The sequence below is a fragment of the Bactrocera tryoni genome, chromosome 3 (assembly GCF_016617805.1).
Source record: "Bactrocera tryoni isolate S06 chromosome 3, CSIRO_BtryS06_freeze2, whole genome shotgun sequence".
NCBI classification, from domain to species: Eukaryota; Metazoa; Arthropoda; class Insecta; order Diptera; family Tephritidae; genus Bactrocera; species Bactrocera tryoni.
Genome location: NC_052501.1, coordinates 26,132,986 through 26,149,195, shown reverse-complemented (window position 1 = coordinate 26,149,195; position 16,210 = coordinate 26,132,986). Strand labels below are relative to the sequence as shown.

At 35.5% G+C, this 16,210-nt stretch overlaps 1 protein-coding gene across 3 annotated transcripts in view; it reads right to left on the bottom strand.

Annotated features, from left to right (window-relative positions):
• Positions 1–16,210, bottom strand: part of LOC120771403 (glutaminase liver isoform, mitochondrial) — a 60,767-nt gene that overhangs the window by 20,978 nt on the left and 23,579 nt on the right. For all 3 annotated transcript variants that reach the window (XM_040099375.1, XM_040099376.1, XM_040099377.1), the window contains exon 2: positions 6,894–6,994. In XM_040099375.1, coding sequence (XP_039955309.1) covers positions 6,894–6,994 — 101 coding nt within the window. The remainder of the gene's footprint in view (positions 1–6,893; positions 6,995–16,210) is intronic.

Genomic DNA, 16,210 nt, shown 5'->3' with positions numbered 1-16,210 from the left:
TCCGATCACTGTAAAACTCTTTATAAAGCATTGAATAAGGAGCAAAAAAAATATAATAAATTATAAATATAATATTTGTTTCGGAGGGACAGACGGAGTTCTAATTGGTCGCATTAAAGCATTGGCGTGAGAATATTTGTCGAAATCGGTCGGAATTGTGGAAGAAAAATTCATGGATTTTCCAATCTCCACACTGCCGCTTGTCTTTATGGCGTACATATATTTGCCGTTAGTTATTTAGTAATTTTCAGAACAATAATATTTTTGCTATAAAAAGTAACTAAATCAAATCGGTTTCCTCGCGTGTACTGTGTTAATTAGAAACGTTAATTATTTTGCAAAATATTTGTTTTTAAAGCAATACTCTTTGGAAGTACATTTTTTTAATATTTAATAATTTTATCAAAGGAAAAACATGTTGTTGCTTCATCCACAAATCAACATCCCTATTTTCGTTTTGTTATTCCAAAACGCAGACAAATAAGATTTATGGGCAGCACAATATGCTATGCAACAAAGAAAACATATTTGAGGCACTAATTGAAAACAACTTGATAGCCGCTAGTACGCAGTGTTTTCAAGTGAAATGCGTTTGAAGCATATTAGAGATTTTTATATAAATTTTTTTTATATTAAAATTCCCAAATACGAGTACAGTCCGTCGCACAGGTGTTTGCTCATAATTTATAACCATCTTAAATTGTCAAATATATTTATTCACCCACTTGAATGTTCTAAAAATAGTGAGTGCTTTGTTTACAAATTAAATGCACATTCCGTTATCAATTTGGACGTGCGGTCACGCTAGCTGCTACAAATTGCCGGCTGCTGTCGTTAGGTGAAGCAATGGCTGGTCTGCATTTCAACAACCAAGCAGTATGAGTGGTTTGTTAGGATTTGAGTGAAACTCAGCTGCTTGGTTAACAAAACACAAACGTTCATAGTCGTATGGATTTCATTTTTTATATTTTTTTGTTTTCGGCAAGGGTTGCCAACTGCCCAGGAACTCTTACAAGTTCATTAGCGATATAAGAAAATATAATATATATTTTTTATACTCTGAACAGGTTATATTAAGTTAGGTTAGGTTAGATTCATCTGGTAGACCAATAAGCTACGCATACACCAGTTTGGTTCTTTGCGCTACCAGATGGAGTTCAGTTACTAGATCCATAAGGAGTAGCCTCCCTTTAGGATGCCTGTGTCATCACTATCGATACCTCCTCCAGTGTATCATATCGTGGGGAACCTAGATGCTTACAGCGTTGTCTTGCCAATTCGGAACAAGTGCACAAGTGATGAACCATTATTTCCCTTGTGTCCTGCTCTAAACATTTTCTGCAGTCTTCTCGATCTGTCAGCCTCATGCTGCGGGCGTGTATCGCCACCAGACAGTGACCAGTTAGTATTTCGATCATGTTCCTACAGTCTCTTCTATCGAGTGGGAATAGGAATTTTGTTTTGCCCCCAGGTAGCTCGTTCCATCGCGTTTTAATTTTCTCTAACATGCTTCTGTCCAGATCATCGTAAAGGCAATGCATGGGTTTTCCAATGTTGATCACGTTTTCGGATGTTAGCCCTACACCATTCTTGGCAATCTCGCACCCGATGCCTTTGTCGTCGGGCACACAGTAGAAGTGAAATAGCTTGCTTCTGGCAACACTTTCCACTGCCGCCCTGCTTCCCATGACACTTCTGGCCGATATGCGATACAACATTACTGCCTTGATTGCTGCTTGGTTGTCTACGTAGATGTTGACCCGGATATTGCCTGCAGGTAGATTAGACGCCAGCTCCGCAGCTTTCGCTATGGCAAACATCTCAGCTTGAAATATATTGCAGTCATCCGGCAACTTAATAAGCTGCCTTTGTTTAACTCTAGACAGTATATTCCCGCATCAGGAACACTCAGAAGGATAGTTCGGAGAGAAAATACATAACGGCTGTCTGTTTTAGGCTTGTGGTTTCCAATGAAGATATAGTTTTTTCGAAGTTTATCTTTCTGGCAGCTGTTTATTATATTTTGTTTTATAATACGATTTCGCAACGCGAATACTCTAATGTATATTTCGTATTCTCAGAAACGCCGGACAGTGTGCACCGAAAACTCTATTGCTGCTGCGAAGCTGAGTGCCGAAAAAGGCCCGGATGAGCTCACCCGCCATCGTCCACAAAAATTGTAACTTTGCCCATTCACTTTATGGAGGATCTTGGTTTTTGGGATAACAACTCGTGCAAAATTGAAGCCCGTTTTGTGATTTCTATGGGCAGAGGAGTCTTTAGCCTATATTTCTACAAAAATGAAATTGGCCGTTATGTTACAGTCAATGGAGAACGCTATAGCCATGATTCGTGCCAGAAGTGGAGAATGTCGCTGTGGACGACCTCTGGGTCCAAATTTTTCTTCTTTGCTGACGCCGCTTACGCTGTTACAGCCTAGTTTACAACAGCACGCCATTCGTTTCTTTTTTTCGCTGTTTGCGGTCATTGGAGATTCCAGGTGTAGCCAGATCCGTGTTCACCTGGTCTTCCTAACGGAGTGGAAGTCTTCCTCTAATTCACCCAGCGGGTACTGTGTCGAATACCCTCAGAGCTGGAGTTTTTTCATCTATTCGGACGGCATGACCTAGCTATCGTAGCCGCTTCCTCTTAATACGCTGAGCTATGTCAATGTCGTCATATATCTCTAGTGTTCATAGTTTCATCGACTGCGGTATACGTCGCGACTTGTAGAATTTGGTTTTTATTCGTCGAGAGAGGACTTTACTTCTCAATTGCCGAAGTAGTACCTCTTGGCAAGAGTTATTCTGCGTTGGATTTCGAGGCTGACATTCTTGTTGGTGTTAATGCTGGTTTCAAGATAGACGAAATTATCTTCAACTTCGAAGTTATGACTGTCAAAATACTGTTAGTTTGATGACTGGAGATATTTCATCTTGCCCTCGTTCCCTCACAGACCCATTTGCTTCGCTTCCTCATTTAGTCTGGAGAAAGCAGAACAAATGCCACGGTTGTTGAGGCCAGTGCCTTCTCGAATCAGCTGGAATTATTCTCTCCAGCAGTAGATTGAAGAAGTCACACGATAAGGAGTCACCTTTTCTGAAGCCTCGCTTGGTATCGAACGGCTCTGAAAGGTCCTTCTCGATCCTGACGTCGGTTTTGGTGTTGGAATACATAGTTTGGTTGTCTTGAGCAATAGCCTTTGTCAAATTTTGTGAAGATATCTTGTCCTGCAAGGACATTTTTGGAAAGAAAAAAACGTGTGCAGCGATATCTCAAAAATAACCAGACGATCATGGCTAAATCAGCTATGTATTTATTTGCAACTTGGTTTATATGGGTACATAAGTGTTTGGGGAAATAGCAGTGGTTATATAAGAAACATCACATTCATGGTCAGGAAATTTGTGACATAAAAGGAAATATCTGACACTTTATAATATATATATAGATACATATATATGTATATATACACAAGGCACTAAGCATATAAACAAAGTCTACATTGCCATCCCTCCGACAATGTTGTTGTGCTGCTACAATTTGTTTGGCAATAAAATCTATTGTTAGGTAAGTATATAAATAATTTCGCACGGTTTGATCCGAGTCAGGCGCTTGGTGCCGCCACAAAAATATTTGCTTTTGGTAGGTTAGGAGAGCGCTGCTAAAAATAGCAGCATTTTCGCCAAGTCGCTAAGCCGCAGTGTCAAGACTGTCTATTTTTGCACACCGTGATTTTATTTATAAATGTGTTAAGTATAAAAATAAATCTCGGCTTAAAATTAGCTCAAGCATATGATTCGCACATAGTGCCTTGTCTATAAATGAGTCTGCCTGCCACCTGAAATATTTGCCTTGGCTAATTCCCAATATTTACACGCAGTCACGTCGTGTTTGAGAGATTGTATTATGTATCTTTATATTGCAAATATATATCAATTTCGCTTGAAAAGTATCACTTTCTGCGACTTTTAATAGTTTGCCGATTGCCGCATCAATCAAGGCGTGTTCTTTGCTTGATATGTATGTAGTGCTTTCAATCAATCAATCAAGCTTGACGAAGCGCTTTCTGTTTAATATTGATCTATTAAATATTTGCGCATTTAATGCAGTATCGTCATGGAAGTAATGAATTGTCATAGTGTTGCAGAGTCACTGGCAAATCAATTAAACTACAAATTGATTGAATGGACGATGTTATGCCCTTGAAAGTGCCAAAAATGGCTTTTGCTTTTAGACAAATGAGATATTTTTGCAGTTTTCTGTTTAAATTTATATTTATATTTTTTTTTTATTTTAAGTAGACCAATATATGTGTTTTGAAGATTTCTAAAAGTCAAGTGGAATTTGTTTCTGCACCTTTCCTCTTTGAACTTGGATACTCCGCTTTCGATGATAGTCACGTTTACAAATAATAGTTGACTTCGCTTTTTCTAGCAATCGACACTGAATTGATATCTTATTACAGACCTCATCTGAGGACCAATTGTTTCATTAGCGGTTCAATGAACCTTATGGCTTGAAGAAGACATAAGGCTTAAGGAATTCGCTGTTCGGATCTTCATTGATATAGAGTGAGCTTTCAATAGCAAAAGCAGTTGTCACTGCTCTGGACGGTTTTGAGGTTGAATCGAACCACAAACAGCTTATTTTTAGTCGTAACAGAATGAGATAGGGCATATGCTCGGCAAAATGTGAGTAGGGCAACCGCACAAGGGGGAGTTCTTTCTTTTCTTCTGTGGATTATGGGCGTCAACGACCGGCCGGAAAAGCTTGAGGATCATGGCTGCCGGGTGATTTCCCAGGCAGACAATGTAGCACTCATGGTCGAAGGAAAGTTCTTGAGTTCCGTGTATTTCCGAATACAGAATACATCAAAGAAGGCGTTGATTACCTTGTACTGCTGAAGAGGAACTATTGACAAAAGGTGGGATCTCTAACCGAAAGTAGTCCTGAGCTTCTACAACACCATAGTCAAATCCATTATGTTGTACGGAGTCTTATGGACTTTATTGGCGGAACGCTCTAGAAAAAACAATTTTTGTAAGAATGCTCGAGTGCGTTCAACTAGCGGTACTTATCAGCATATGCGGTGCACTAAGGTCCACTCCATGGCACTTAATGCCATTTTGCATATTGTGCTTAATGTCATATAGTCGGAAAGGGTGTGGCTGCGAAAGTTCCTATCAGACTCAGAGAATCTGGGTTTCTAAATGCTTTGACTTTATACCAGTTCTTTTGGATCATGGAGTCTCTTAACCAAACTGGGTGGGCCTTTTGTCTGCAAATATACCGGCAAGTGAGCTGTGGGTAGGAAGGAGCCATTGGTGAGGGGTGAACTTTTCTACGTATTGGTCAAAGTTTGGGGAGAAGCTTGGTGTAGCATCATATTGTCAGGATCCCTCTATCAACTTCAGTTCAGACTTCTTGACTATTGCAGTGTTTTTCAAGTCGAGTTTGCTGACATTAAGACGGTATTCAGCCTCCTTCAGAGAAGTGATGTCCTCTCTGATAGCAGAGCAGCGATACTAGCCTTGAGCACACTAATCGTGCCTTCAAGGCTGGTTAAGGAATGCCTAACCTAATTATAAATGGTAGCGAGTGACTTGTGTTATAAGACTATTATGTATGCCAGGACATAGAGGAATAGCAGACAACTGTAAAGCTGGTAAGTTGTTAAGGAAGGGTAATGGGAACGGGTCGGTGCTCGTATGTTCTACTGCTGGATAGTTGGGCTTCGCGGGAACTGGGCCAGCGTTGCACTACCATCGGTTCATAGGCTGTCGTGAGATCCCTTTGGCGAAAATCGATCGAGCTTTTTGCTTTCAGTAAGGCGCTGTCACAAGATCCTTTTGGGCCAAGATCGATCGTAAGCGTGCGAGTCGTCTTTTTGCCCTCAGTACTCTTGCTAATTATGAGGGTTTTAAGAGGTCATTGCTCTATCGGTGTTTATACAGAAGCTGTATAGAAGAAGACGAAATGAAATCATTTCAGCAATTCTTTATTGATTGCCACGCCTTGCGAACTCAAAGCCTTCCAAACTGCTGGGAATAGAAATAAAACTGAATCTAACCACAATTACTAAAATATCGATTGGCTTGGATTTCGAATGTAGTTGAAATCGGTAGCAACAACTAAGTGAGCCTTAAACTTCAAAGGCAAGGTCGTGGTAAAAGTCTTCTATGGTAAGTTTTGTCGTATTTATTCATTTCTATTAGTCATAGAACTCCTATATAATAGTAGTTGACGTTTGTTCAAAAATTCATATTAATTTTCATAAAAATTTGTCGAAGCCCTTCCAGTTTTTGGAAAGCATCAGAGTCAATATTTTCATTCAGACTTCTAATGTTCTTAAAAAGTGTCATAATCACCTAAAAGTATGCAACAAATATGTAGACTTAAATATATACTTCCATACATAGAGTTTTAATGATTTTATAAAGTTTTTTATGTACAATTTATGTAACCCTACTGAGCAATGAAGGGTTTGGGGATAAAAATCGGTAACGGTAGACATTCAGCGTGACGTCACAGCTCCACTGTCACCAAGAAAACATTATATTAATAATAATTCGCACACCAAACGACAAACAATTTGAAAGCAAGCAATAAAAAATAAGAAATATAACACAATAACAAAAAATATTAACAAAGTTTAGCATATTTTTTGAAACTGCAAAATTAGTTGCTTTATGCGCTTTAAAACAGTTTTTGTTGTATTAGCTAAAGCTTTGTTTATTTATAAATTAGCATTAAACGAAACTGATATTTGTTGTGCTTTGTAAACCCAACAAAAATATTAGGTGTTATACAAGGTTCTGAATCCTTTTTTTTATAAGTATATATTTATTTATATATATATGTGTGTGTATATGCATATGTAGTATATTTACCGCATGCCGTCATCTCTGCCGGGAGTGTGGCTGGTATCGTAAAAGGACAATTTCCGATTGGCAAACACTAGATTTAACAATGGAGCGGCGCGTAGGCGTTTCTGCAAAAAACAACAGAGGAAATTACAATAATGATTACTTGAAATTTGATATCAAAAAATATATAAATATACATACGTTCATAAATACATATGTACTTATATATGGAATATATGTAAAAATAATAATATATGAGAACCGTCGTAGACAGACACCGCATTACTGATATATTTCATGACATATCTACTTATGCTTGTCTATGTCTGTCTGTGACGCTGCAGGAAATTGTTTATGCTTTCCTTATTTTCTCTTCTCTCAACCTCTCATTTGCTTTTCTTGCTCATTCCTTGTAATTTGTGAAATGAGCAAAAGTGTTCCGAGTCGCGCCCTGTCTAAGCCGCTTACCGATTACTGTAATTTGTGCACATTTGCCGACAAAGGTTAAATGTCAAATAGGCCATCGTCACCGTCTAGCAGCTTTGTAATGCGCGTAAAAAAATGTCATGAGATAAAAAAGATTTGGAGCGACTGAGCGCTTTGAAAAAAACAACAAGTGAAGGGTGATTGAGTGAGTGGAAATTATTGTAGACAAGTTTGAATATACATATGAATATACAAAGATAAAGATAAAGGTAAAGGTAAAGGTAAAGGTAATGATAAAGATAAAGATAAGGATGTAGATAAAGATACAGATAAAGATAAAGGTAAAGATAAAGATAAAGATAAAGATAAAGATAAAGATAAAGATAAAGATAAAGATAAAGATAAAGATAAAGATAAAGATAAAGATAAAGATAAAGATAAAGATAAAGATAAAGATAAAGATAAAGATAAAGATAAAGATAAAGATAAAGATAAAGATAAAGATAAAGAAAAAGATAAAGATAAAGATAAAGATAAAGATAAAGATAAAGATAAAGATAAAGATAAAGATAAAGATAAAGATAAAGATAAAGATAAAGATAAAGATAAAGATAAAGATAAAGATAAAGATAAAGATAAAGATAAAGATAAAGATAAAGATAAAGATAAAGATAAAGATAAAGATAAAGATAAAGATAAAGATAAAGATAAAGATAAAGATAAAGATAAAGATAAAGATATAGATAAAGATACAGATAAAGATAAAGATAGAGATAGAGATAAATATAAATATAAAGATAAAGATAACGATAAAGATAAAGATATAGATATAGATAAATGATAGAGATAAAGATAAAAATAAAGATAAAGATGAAGTTGAATATAAAGTTAAATCAAAAGATAAAGATAAAAAAACCTAAAAACTTCGATAGTTGATTTTATCACATAAATGTTGAGGTTATGTAAAAAGACGTTAATACAAAAGTTGTCGATCTTTGTATTGCCTACAAATTTACCATATAACTTTTTTATATAGATCTCATTAAAATTCTCCTCATTTTTATTATTTTATCTTTCCTTTCCAATGGGTTTCAGCGAACTATGAATTTCTTTCAATTTTTATCATTTTTAAGTTCTTCTGAACTGGTCTATTACCCTAATTTAAAATATACATATGTACATGTAAGGCTCTCTTTAAATGACCAATTGAAAGAGCGAGTGCAAGTTAGTTAACAAAATTTATTTAACTAAGTTAACAATTCGCCTAAACTGTCCATAGTCCTCAGTCAGAGATCTCAGTCAAATGGCACAAACTCCTTTTAATTCTGTACATAAAAAAATATGCAAACCTCTTTCATTTATACCAGTTTTTTGTACGATTCGCTATATATATCAGAATATCAGTAACGGTATAAAATAGTTCCATAGACTATGTTGAAAAAGAAACACTCAAGACCTTTAAAACGCTATAAGAAAGTGGCTTATTTAACACTTGCTTTAAACTGTTCTGAAACTATAATTTTTGTCCGGTAGAGATCTCAGTATAATGATACAACCCATTAAAATTCTGTATCTACAAGATTATGCCAATATCTTTCATTTATACCAGCTGTTTGTTCGATTCGTTACTGAACAAAGCTTATGGAATTTCACCAGTTGCTGATTAAGAAATCTGCATGCAGAATATCAAAAAATGGTTCATTGTATTTTGGAGTAGCCACCGGAAATATTTCTAGGAGTTTTCTGTTTCAATTGCAAAAACCAAAGACAAGTTTTGATATCACTAGTCGGGATTTCAGGAGTATTACAACTGATATGACTCCAAGCAGGAGGGCATAACAGTAAAATTTTTTTTTATAGGGAACATAAGTTTAGAACTCCGTTTTAGATACTTGTGCAAGACTTTTTTCCAAGTTTGGCAGCTGTTGTGGAAAAAGTCTTTATTAATTCTGATAACAGTTTCACACAGTCTATGAATTTGAAGAGAAGTAGGTGTGACATTAGCTGCCGACGTCCAAAAAGTTTACCTATACTACATATACTATATATTTCCATTCTCTGTCATCCTCATATCGCTTGAAATCATCTTCACGCTCACTGCCAATTAGTTTGCTGTACAACAATTAACTTAATTTGTCTATCATTCTTTTATCATTTTGCAATAACACCAATAATGAATCGATAAAGTCATCACATCTGACGGACGCTATTGTGTGCCGTCATGAGTGAGTAGTAAAGTGTTAGAGAATATGATAGAAGGCAGCAGGAATTGTATCATACATATATACATTGCAATCTATATACATATATATAAATTGATACATTATATACATATACATATACATATATAATATATACATACTTATGTATAGTACAAATGTAAACACAAGCAACAACAATGCAACATTGTTCGACATTGAGTTATTAAGACAAAATAAGGCGAAAAAAAGTATTGGCAAAAATTGGCATAACGGTTTCATGAGCATTCACTTATTATGTATGTATGTATATGTACAGTTTTTGTATGCCTGTGAAGCATCTACATGTATTCCGTATACGTTTTGACCTTCATTTGCTTGCTTAATTTCGCCTGGCGGAAATGAAAATAAAATTTAAGCCGAAGGGCGATAAAAACGTACACATTCTATTCCTATATATGAGCAAAAATTAAAGTGTTACTGGAAAAATTTAAAAGATAATTAAAAGATTAAGTAAAGGATACACAATCATAGTCATGGCGTTCTATCATTTGATAGGTTGTGAGTTTTAAAACCGATTAGTAAACTCTTTCAATTCATTGAGAAGCAATAACAGAACACAGGAATTTTCTATTTTGTTTATTTACTTAGGTACAAAACTATTTTAGGTAGATGAAAATCTTAAGACCCAGCATTCATTATTGCAGAGAAGAAAATATAGCAGGACTGACGTATGGAACGATTTGGAGCATTTTACGTCGAGATCTTAAATTGAAAGCGTACAAAATAGCGCCTGTGCAAGAACTGAAGCCGCTCGCCCTACCCAAGCGACATCGCTTCGCTCTGTGGGCTCTTGAAAGCTTCCAAGCAGATCCGACGTTTTCGAGCGGAATTTTAATCAGTGATGACGCCAATTTCTGGCTTAAAACAAGCGAAATTGCCGCATTTGGGACGAAGAGCATTCTGAAGAGATTCAACAGCTGCCAATTCATACAGAAAAAACTACGGTTTGGTGTGGTTTGTAGGCCGGTGGCATCATCGGTTCATATTTCTTCAAAAAAGAAGCCGGTAAGAACGTAACCGTCAATGGTGACCGTTATTGCGCCGTGATAACCGACAATTTGATGTCTGAAAGTGAAGCTCGTGATCTCAGTGACTTTTGGTTTCATCAAGACGGCGGTAATTCGCACATATCGAACCAATCAATGGATTTATTGAGAAAACACTTCAGTAAGCAGATATTTTCACGTTTTAGGCCGATCGATTGGCCAGTAAGATCGTGTGATATCACAACATTAGAATTTTTCCTGTTATGATATGGAAAATCTAAATTCTATACGGACAATGCCGCTTCGATTGAGGCCTTAGAGCGAAACATCACTCGTGTCACTCGCCAGTTACCAGTCGAAATGCTCGAACAAGTCATCGAAAATTGGACTCAACAAATGGAACATCTGACCTAGTCACGGCCAATATTTCAAAGAGATAATCTTCAGAACATAAATGAATATGAATGTTCTTTCGGACGATAACAAACATTCATCATTAAATTTGAAGTTTCTGTGCTTTTTCTTTTTTAAAAGTAGGGAATCTCGAAATGGATCACCTTTTATATACTTAGACTAAACAATGAAGGTGTATTCGTTGTAAAAATTATTTGGTAAATAAACCTAAGATTGTGAAATTCTTAAAAACCGGATGGAAATCCGCTTTATTGAGTGCTCTAAAAGAGATTAGAAATATTCAGTTGGTTACTAAGTACTCGAGCGAACAAGTTGATTTATTATCTCTTACGGATATACATATGTACATATGTACATACATACATATATAGTATATGTATGTACTTTGGCAGGTTCTCGCAGTAAAGTCCCTCAACAAGTTCTTTCTTGTGCTAATTTCAGTCATTGCCAAATTTTGCCACCTGCTCTAAGATTTGTTTTTCTTTTGCATTTGTCAAAAATAGCACAAGGTATCGAAAATGTGTGACTTAATATAATATTTATCTTCAGTTGACATCAGTAAACAGCTACTAAGTGTTCTACGAGTTCTGCGAGTAGCACGTCGTGATAAATGAAATGAATAATGAGTGGATTTCGCAAACGATGAATGAGGTTTTAATCTGCATACGTATGCATATAAGTATATACTTATGTATGTATGTAATTATAAAAAATATAGTCAAATTCTTGGAAGAACTTAACTGACTCTTCTTCAAAAATCTATCTATGCTTTAAAGTGTAAAACATTTATCTGCGGTGACCTGACTACAAAACAAAATATAAATAACAACAAATAATACTACAAATACAGCGCAAAAGTCATGTCTAAATGTCAATGTCAAGAGCTGCACAAAAGATTTATTTGATTTTTTTATATTCATATTGTTTTCAACTTGTCAAAATACCCAAAAAAACAACGACAGAAATATAAATGTCACAGCTGAATGCATAAGTTTTTAAACAAATGTGCAAAGAGCAAAGTGTAAAGTGCATTAATTTTTATATACAGGGTTCTGCATTAGCGACAGTTGACACTAAGTCTTAGAGAAATGGACATTATTAAAAAAAGAACGAGAAAAAACGTTAACTTCCGATTCAAGGGAAGCAGCAATGCCCTTGAAAAATACAAATCATAATAATTTGACTGGTATGAAAGCTATAAGCTATATTTGGCCAACCTGCACAATTTCTTCACAGATTGCACCGCTGCCTTCGACATCAGTCCATGCCAAATTTCGCGAAGGAATATCGTCAAATAAAAAAAAGTGTTCCAAACAAGCACTTGATTCCGATAGTTCAGTTTGTATGTCAGCTATATGTTATAGTGATCCAATTTGAATAACTTCTTCAGAGTTTTAGAACGTTGCCTAAGCCAATAATTCCACCGGAATTTCATGAAGATATATCACCAAATAAAAAAGGTTTCCGCACAAGAATTTTATTTTGATCGTTCAGTATATATGGAAGCATTATGTCATGGCAGTCCGATATCGGTGGTTCTGACGAATGAATAGCTTTCTGAAGAGAAAAGGACATTGTAACATTCCAGATCGATACCTCAAAAGCTGAGAGACTAGTTCGCGTATATACAAACACCTAATAATGTTGCTCAAAAAATCGTATGATTTTGAAGAAAAGTGTTGCAGAGTCGCTTCGAATGCTTGACGAGGCATATAGTGAGCATACTCTATCAGAAGCAACCTGCAAGAAAAGGTTTCAACGGTTCAGAGATTTTGATTTTGATGTGAGAAATGAAGAACGTTGAAGACCTACAAACAAGTTTGAAGCAATATTGGATGAAGATGATGGTTTGTGTCAAAAGCAAATGTTATCCAGCGAAGTATTGTACAAAAAACAATTTCCAGGCCGTTTGAAAGCTATGGTAAAGATCCAAAAGTATGAAAAATGGATGCCACATGAACTGAATTAAAGACAAATGGAAACCCGAAAAAAAGCCTGTGAAATTTTGCCCCAAAGACACGAAAAAAAACATTTTTGCATCGAACTGTCACTGGCAATGTAAAATAGATTTATTTTTAAGAATTCATGGTTTAATCCGGGACGACCATTAACAATGACTGCCAAAACCGATCGATTCAGTTAGAACGCAATGCTTTGTTTTTTGGTGGAATCAGAAGGGTATGGTATATCATGAGCTTCTTAAAACTGGTGAAACCTGCTAATGCTAATGGCTACAGACAACATAGGCAACATGTTATCAATTTGATCGATGTATTAATCTAAAAACGATCATAATGGGCCAGAAGAGACGGCAAAGTATTTTTATTACACGATAATGCACCTGCCGACAAAGAAAAATCGATTCAGGATACAATCAGAGTACTTGGCTAGGAGCTGCTACCCCACCCGCCGTATTCAACAGACTTGGCGCCTTCCGATTACCATTTGTTTTCATCGATGGTACCTGCATTGGTTGAGCAGCACTTGGATTGCTACGCAGAAGTCGAAAATTTGGTGTCTGATTGGTTTGCTTCAAAAGGCGAACATTGTGTAAGTTTTTTTGATATTAACTATTTTTATACCCTGAATAGGGTATATTAAGTTTGCCACAAAGTTTGCAACACCCAAAACGAAGCGTCGGAGACCCTATAAAGTATATTTATAAATGATCAGTATTTTGAGTTGAATCGATTTAGCCATGTCTGACTGACTGTCTGTCAGACTATATGTATGCGAACTAGTCCCTTAGTTTTTAAGTTTTCGTTTTGAAATTTTGCAAACGTCATTTTCTCTTCAAGAAGCTGCTCATTTGTCGGAACTGCTGATATCGGACCACTATAACATACAGCTGCCATACAAACTGAACGATCGCAATCAAGTTATTGTGTGGAAAACTTTCACATTTGACAACGTATCTTCACGAAAGTTGGCACAGGTTATTTTCTAAGGCAACAATGTAATGTCCGAAGAAATTGTTCAGATCGGCCCACTACAGCATATAGTTGTCATACAAACCGAACGATCGAAATCAAGGGCTTGTATGGAAAACTTTCGCATTTGACGTGGTATCGTCACGAAATTTGACATGGATTACTGCTTAAGGTAATAACATAATCGCCGAAGAAATTGATCAGATCGGTTAACTATAGCATATAGCTGCCATACAAACTGAACATGTAGTTAATAAAAGAAATGCACCTGGGAAGGGTATATTAGCTTCGCTGCAGCCGAAGTTAACGTTTTTTCTTGTTTTTTTTAGTTTCTAAATATAATATCAATAAAACGTATACCTCTAGCTAATAGCCATCCATATTGAAATCCCCTTTATCTACATAAATATCTACATACGTATGTATTCGCCTGGATGTCCGTGTGTGTTAGTTGTTGTTTGCAATAAATACCGAACCTAATGATCACGAGACTATATTATATATGTATGTATATATATGTTTATATATGTATATGCGTTTGCATGTTTGTGTACATAATTACAAGTGCTAAGCAAAGGTGTCAAAATCTCTTCTTCGCGGCTGCTGAGAGTTGTCTAAACAAATAACAGCTGCTTTTGCCAAAATTAGGCAGTTTCGAAAGAGCAAATACAAGAAATATTTACAAAAATATTTGCACAAATACACATACATACATAGTAGCTATCTACATACTGCATTTAAGCACAGAGGCGCATGTAAAAGTTATTTTTCTGGAAGTTGTTGGGCTTTGAGCAAATAATTGAAGCGCAAATATTTTCTGAAAATGCCACATACTTATATATGTACATACACATGCATATGTATATACATATACATATACATATATTTGTTATAAGTATGTACATGCCTGTGTACATAATTTCAAATCCAGAGCGCTCACATGCCTCAAAGTAAATAAATAGTTGTATTAGTGTTTGTGTGGAAGGGGCGTGCTGCCCACTTGCAGTTGTTGTTTTCTTAAAATCGCAACTTTTTTCTGTTATATCTACAATAATTTGTTTTTGTTATTGTAGCTTTTAATTTTTGGCACACATGCTTAACAGTCACTTGCTCCATTTCATTTGGCGGGGCACCCGCCAGTTGTTGGCCCACAAATATGAGTTCTCTCGAATTCTTAAATAGTTTTTGTTGGTTTTTGTTGCTTTTCCCTTTTGGTTTTTTGTTTATTTTTTATTTTTTTTTTTATTTTTGGCGTTCATTTTGATCACGTTTCTGCATTTGATTTTAAGTTCGTGTGTGTGTTTTTGCGGTTTGGCCATTTGCAGACCACTTGGCATGTTGCTAAGTCGAGCATTGGACATTAACTTAAATAAATGCAAACATACACATGTATATACATATACACGTACAGGCATGTATACATACATATGTACATATGTATATACATATTTGTATGATAAATTTTGTGTAGAATTGATGTTAGGCGATCAACAAAATCTTACCTCGTGCTTTTGACACACAAAGCCCTGCAAGACCGGCATATGACACACAAGCACAGATACAAGATACATACATACAAATATAACTTTGCTATAAAAATATAGTATTTATGGGCAAATTAAAACACCGCCATTGTATGTACATACACATTTTTGTTTTTCATAAATACACCGTTACGTTCGAGTGCACCGGAAATGGCGCAAATTATAAAATAGAAATATAATTAAAGAGAGAAAAATAGGAGAAACAAGCATATGTGTATGTGTGACTGTGTACAGACATGCTTACAATCACTTGTAATACATACATACATATATACATATATGTACATATATGTATGTATATTTCTAATTATTTGCAGTTCTTAGTCTCTTGTTGTTGATTCAAGCAAAGCACATACATAAGTACATATGGGCACAATTCATTTTGCTTTCAACCCAACTAACATTTAGCCACACACCATTAACCATTAACTAACCGAGTGCTGACACGAAAAATGTACATATGTATGTATGTATTTCCTATGCCAAGTAAATTTAAAGATGCTGCTTTTTCTATTAATGTTTATTTTTAAATATTTATAGTTGTATTTATTTTTGTAACTTTTATATTTACAACTAATTGGTATTTGCGAACAGGTGGCAACGTCAACTTTTTGTTTTATTTTTTTCGTAACTTTTATTGAAAATTGCTCTGTTGAACAACCTGAGGTAGTTCTAGACTGATATGAATATAAATAATACAGAAGTGTGGCAACGCCAGCATAAAGTACACATAAATGAAAATTTAAGAAATTTGTTTAAATTCTTTATCTATATTTTAAT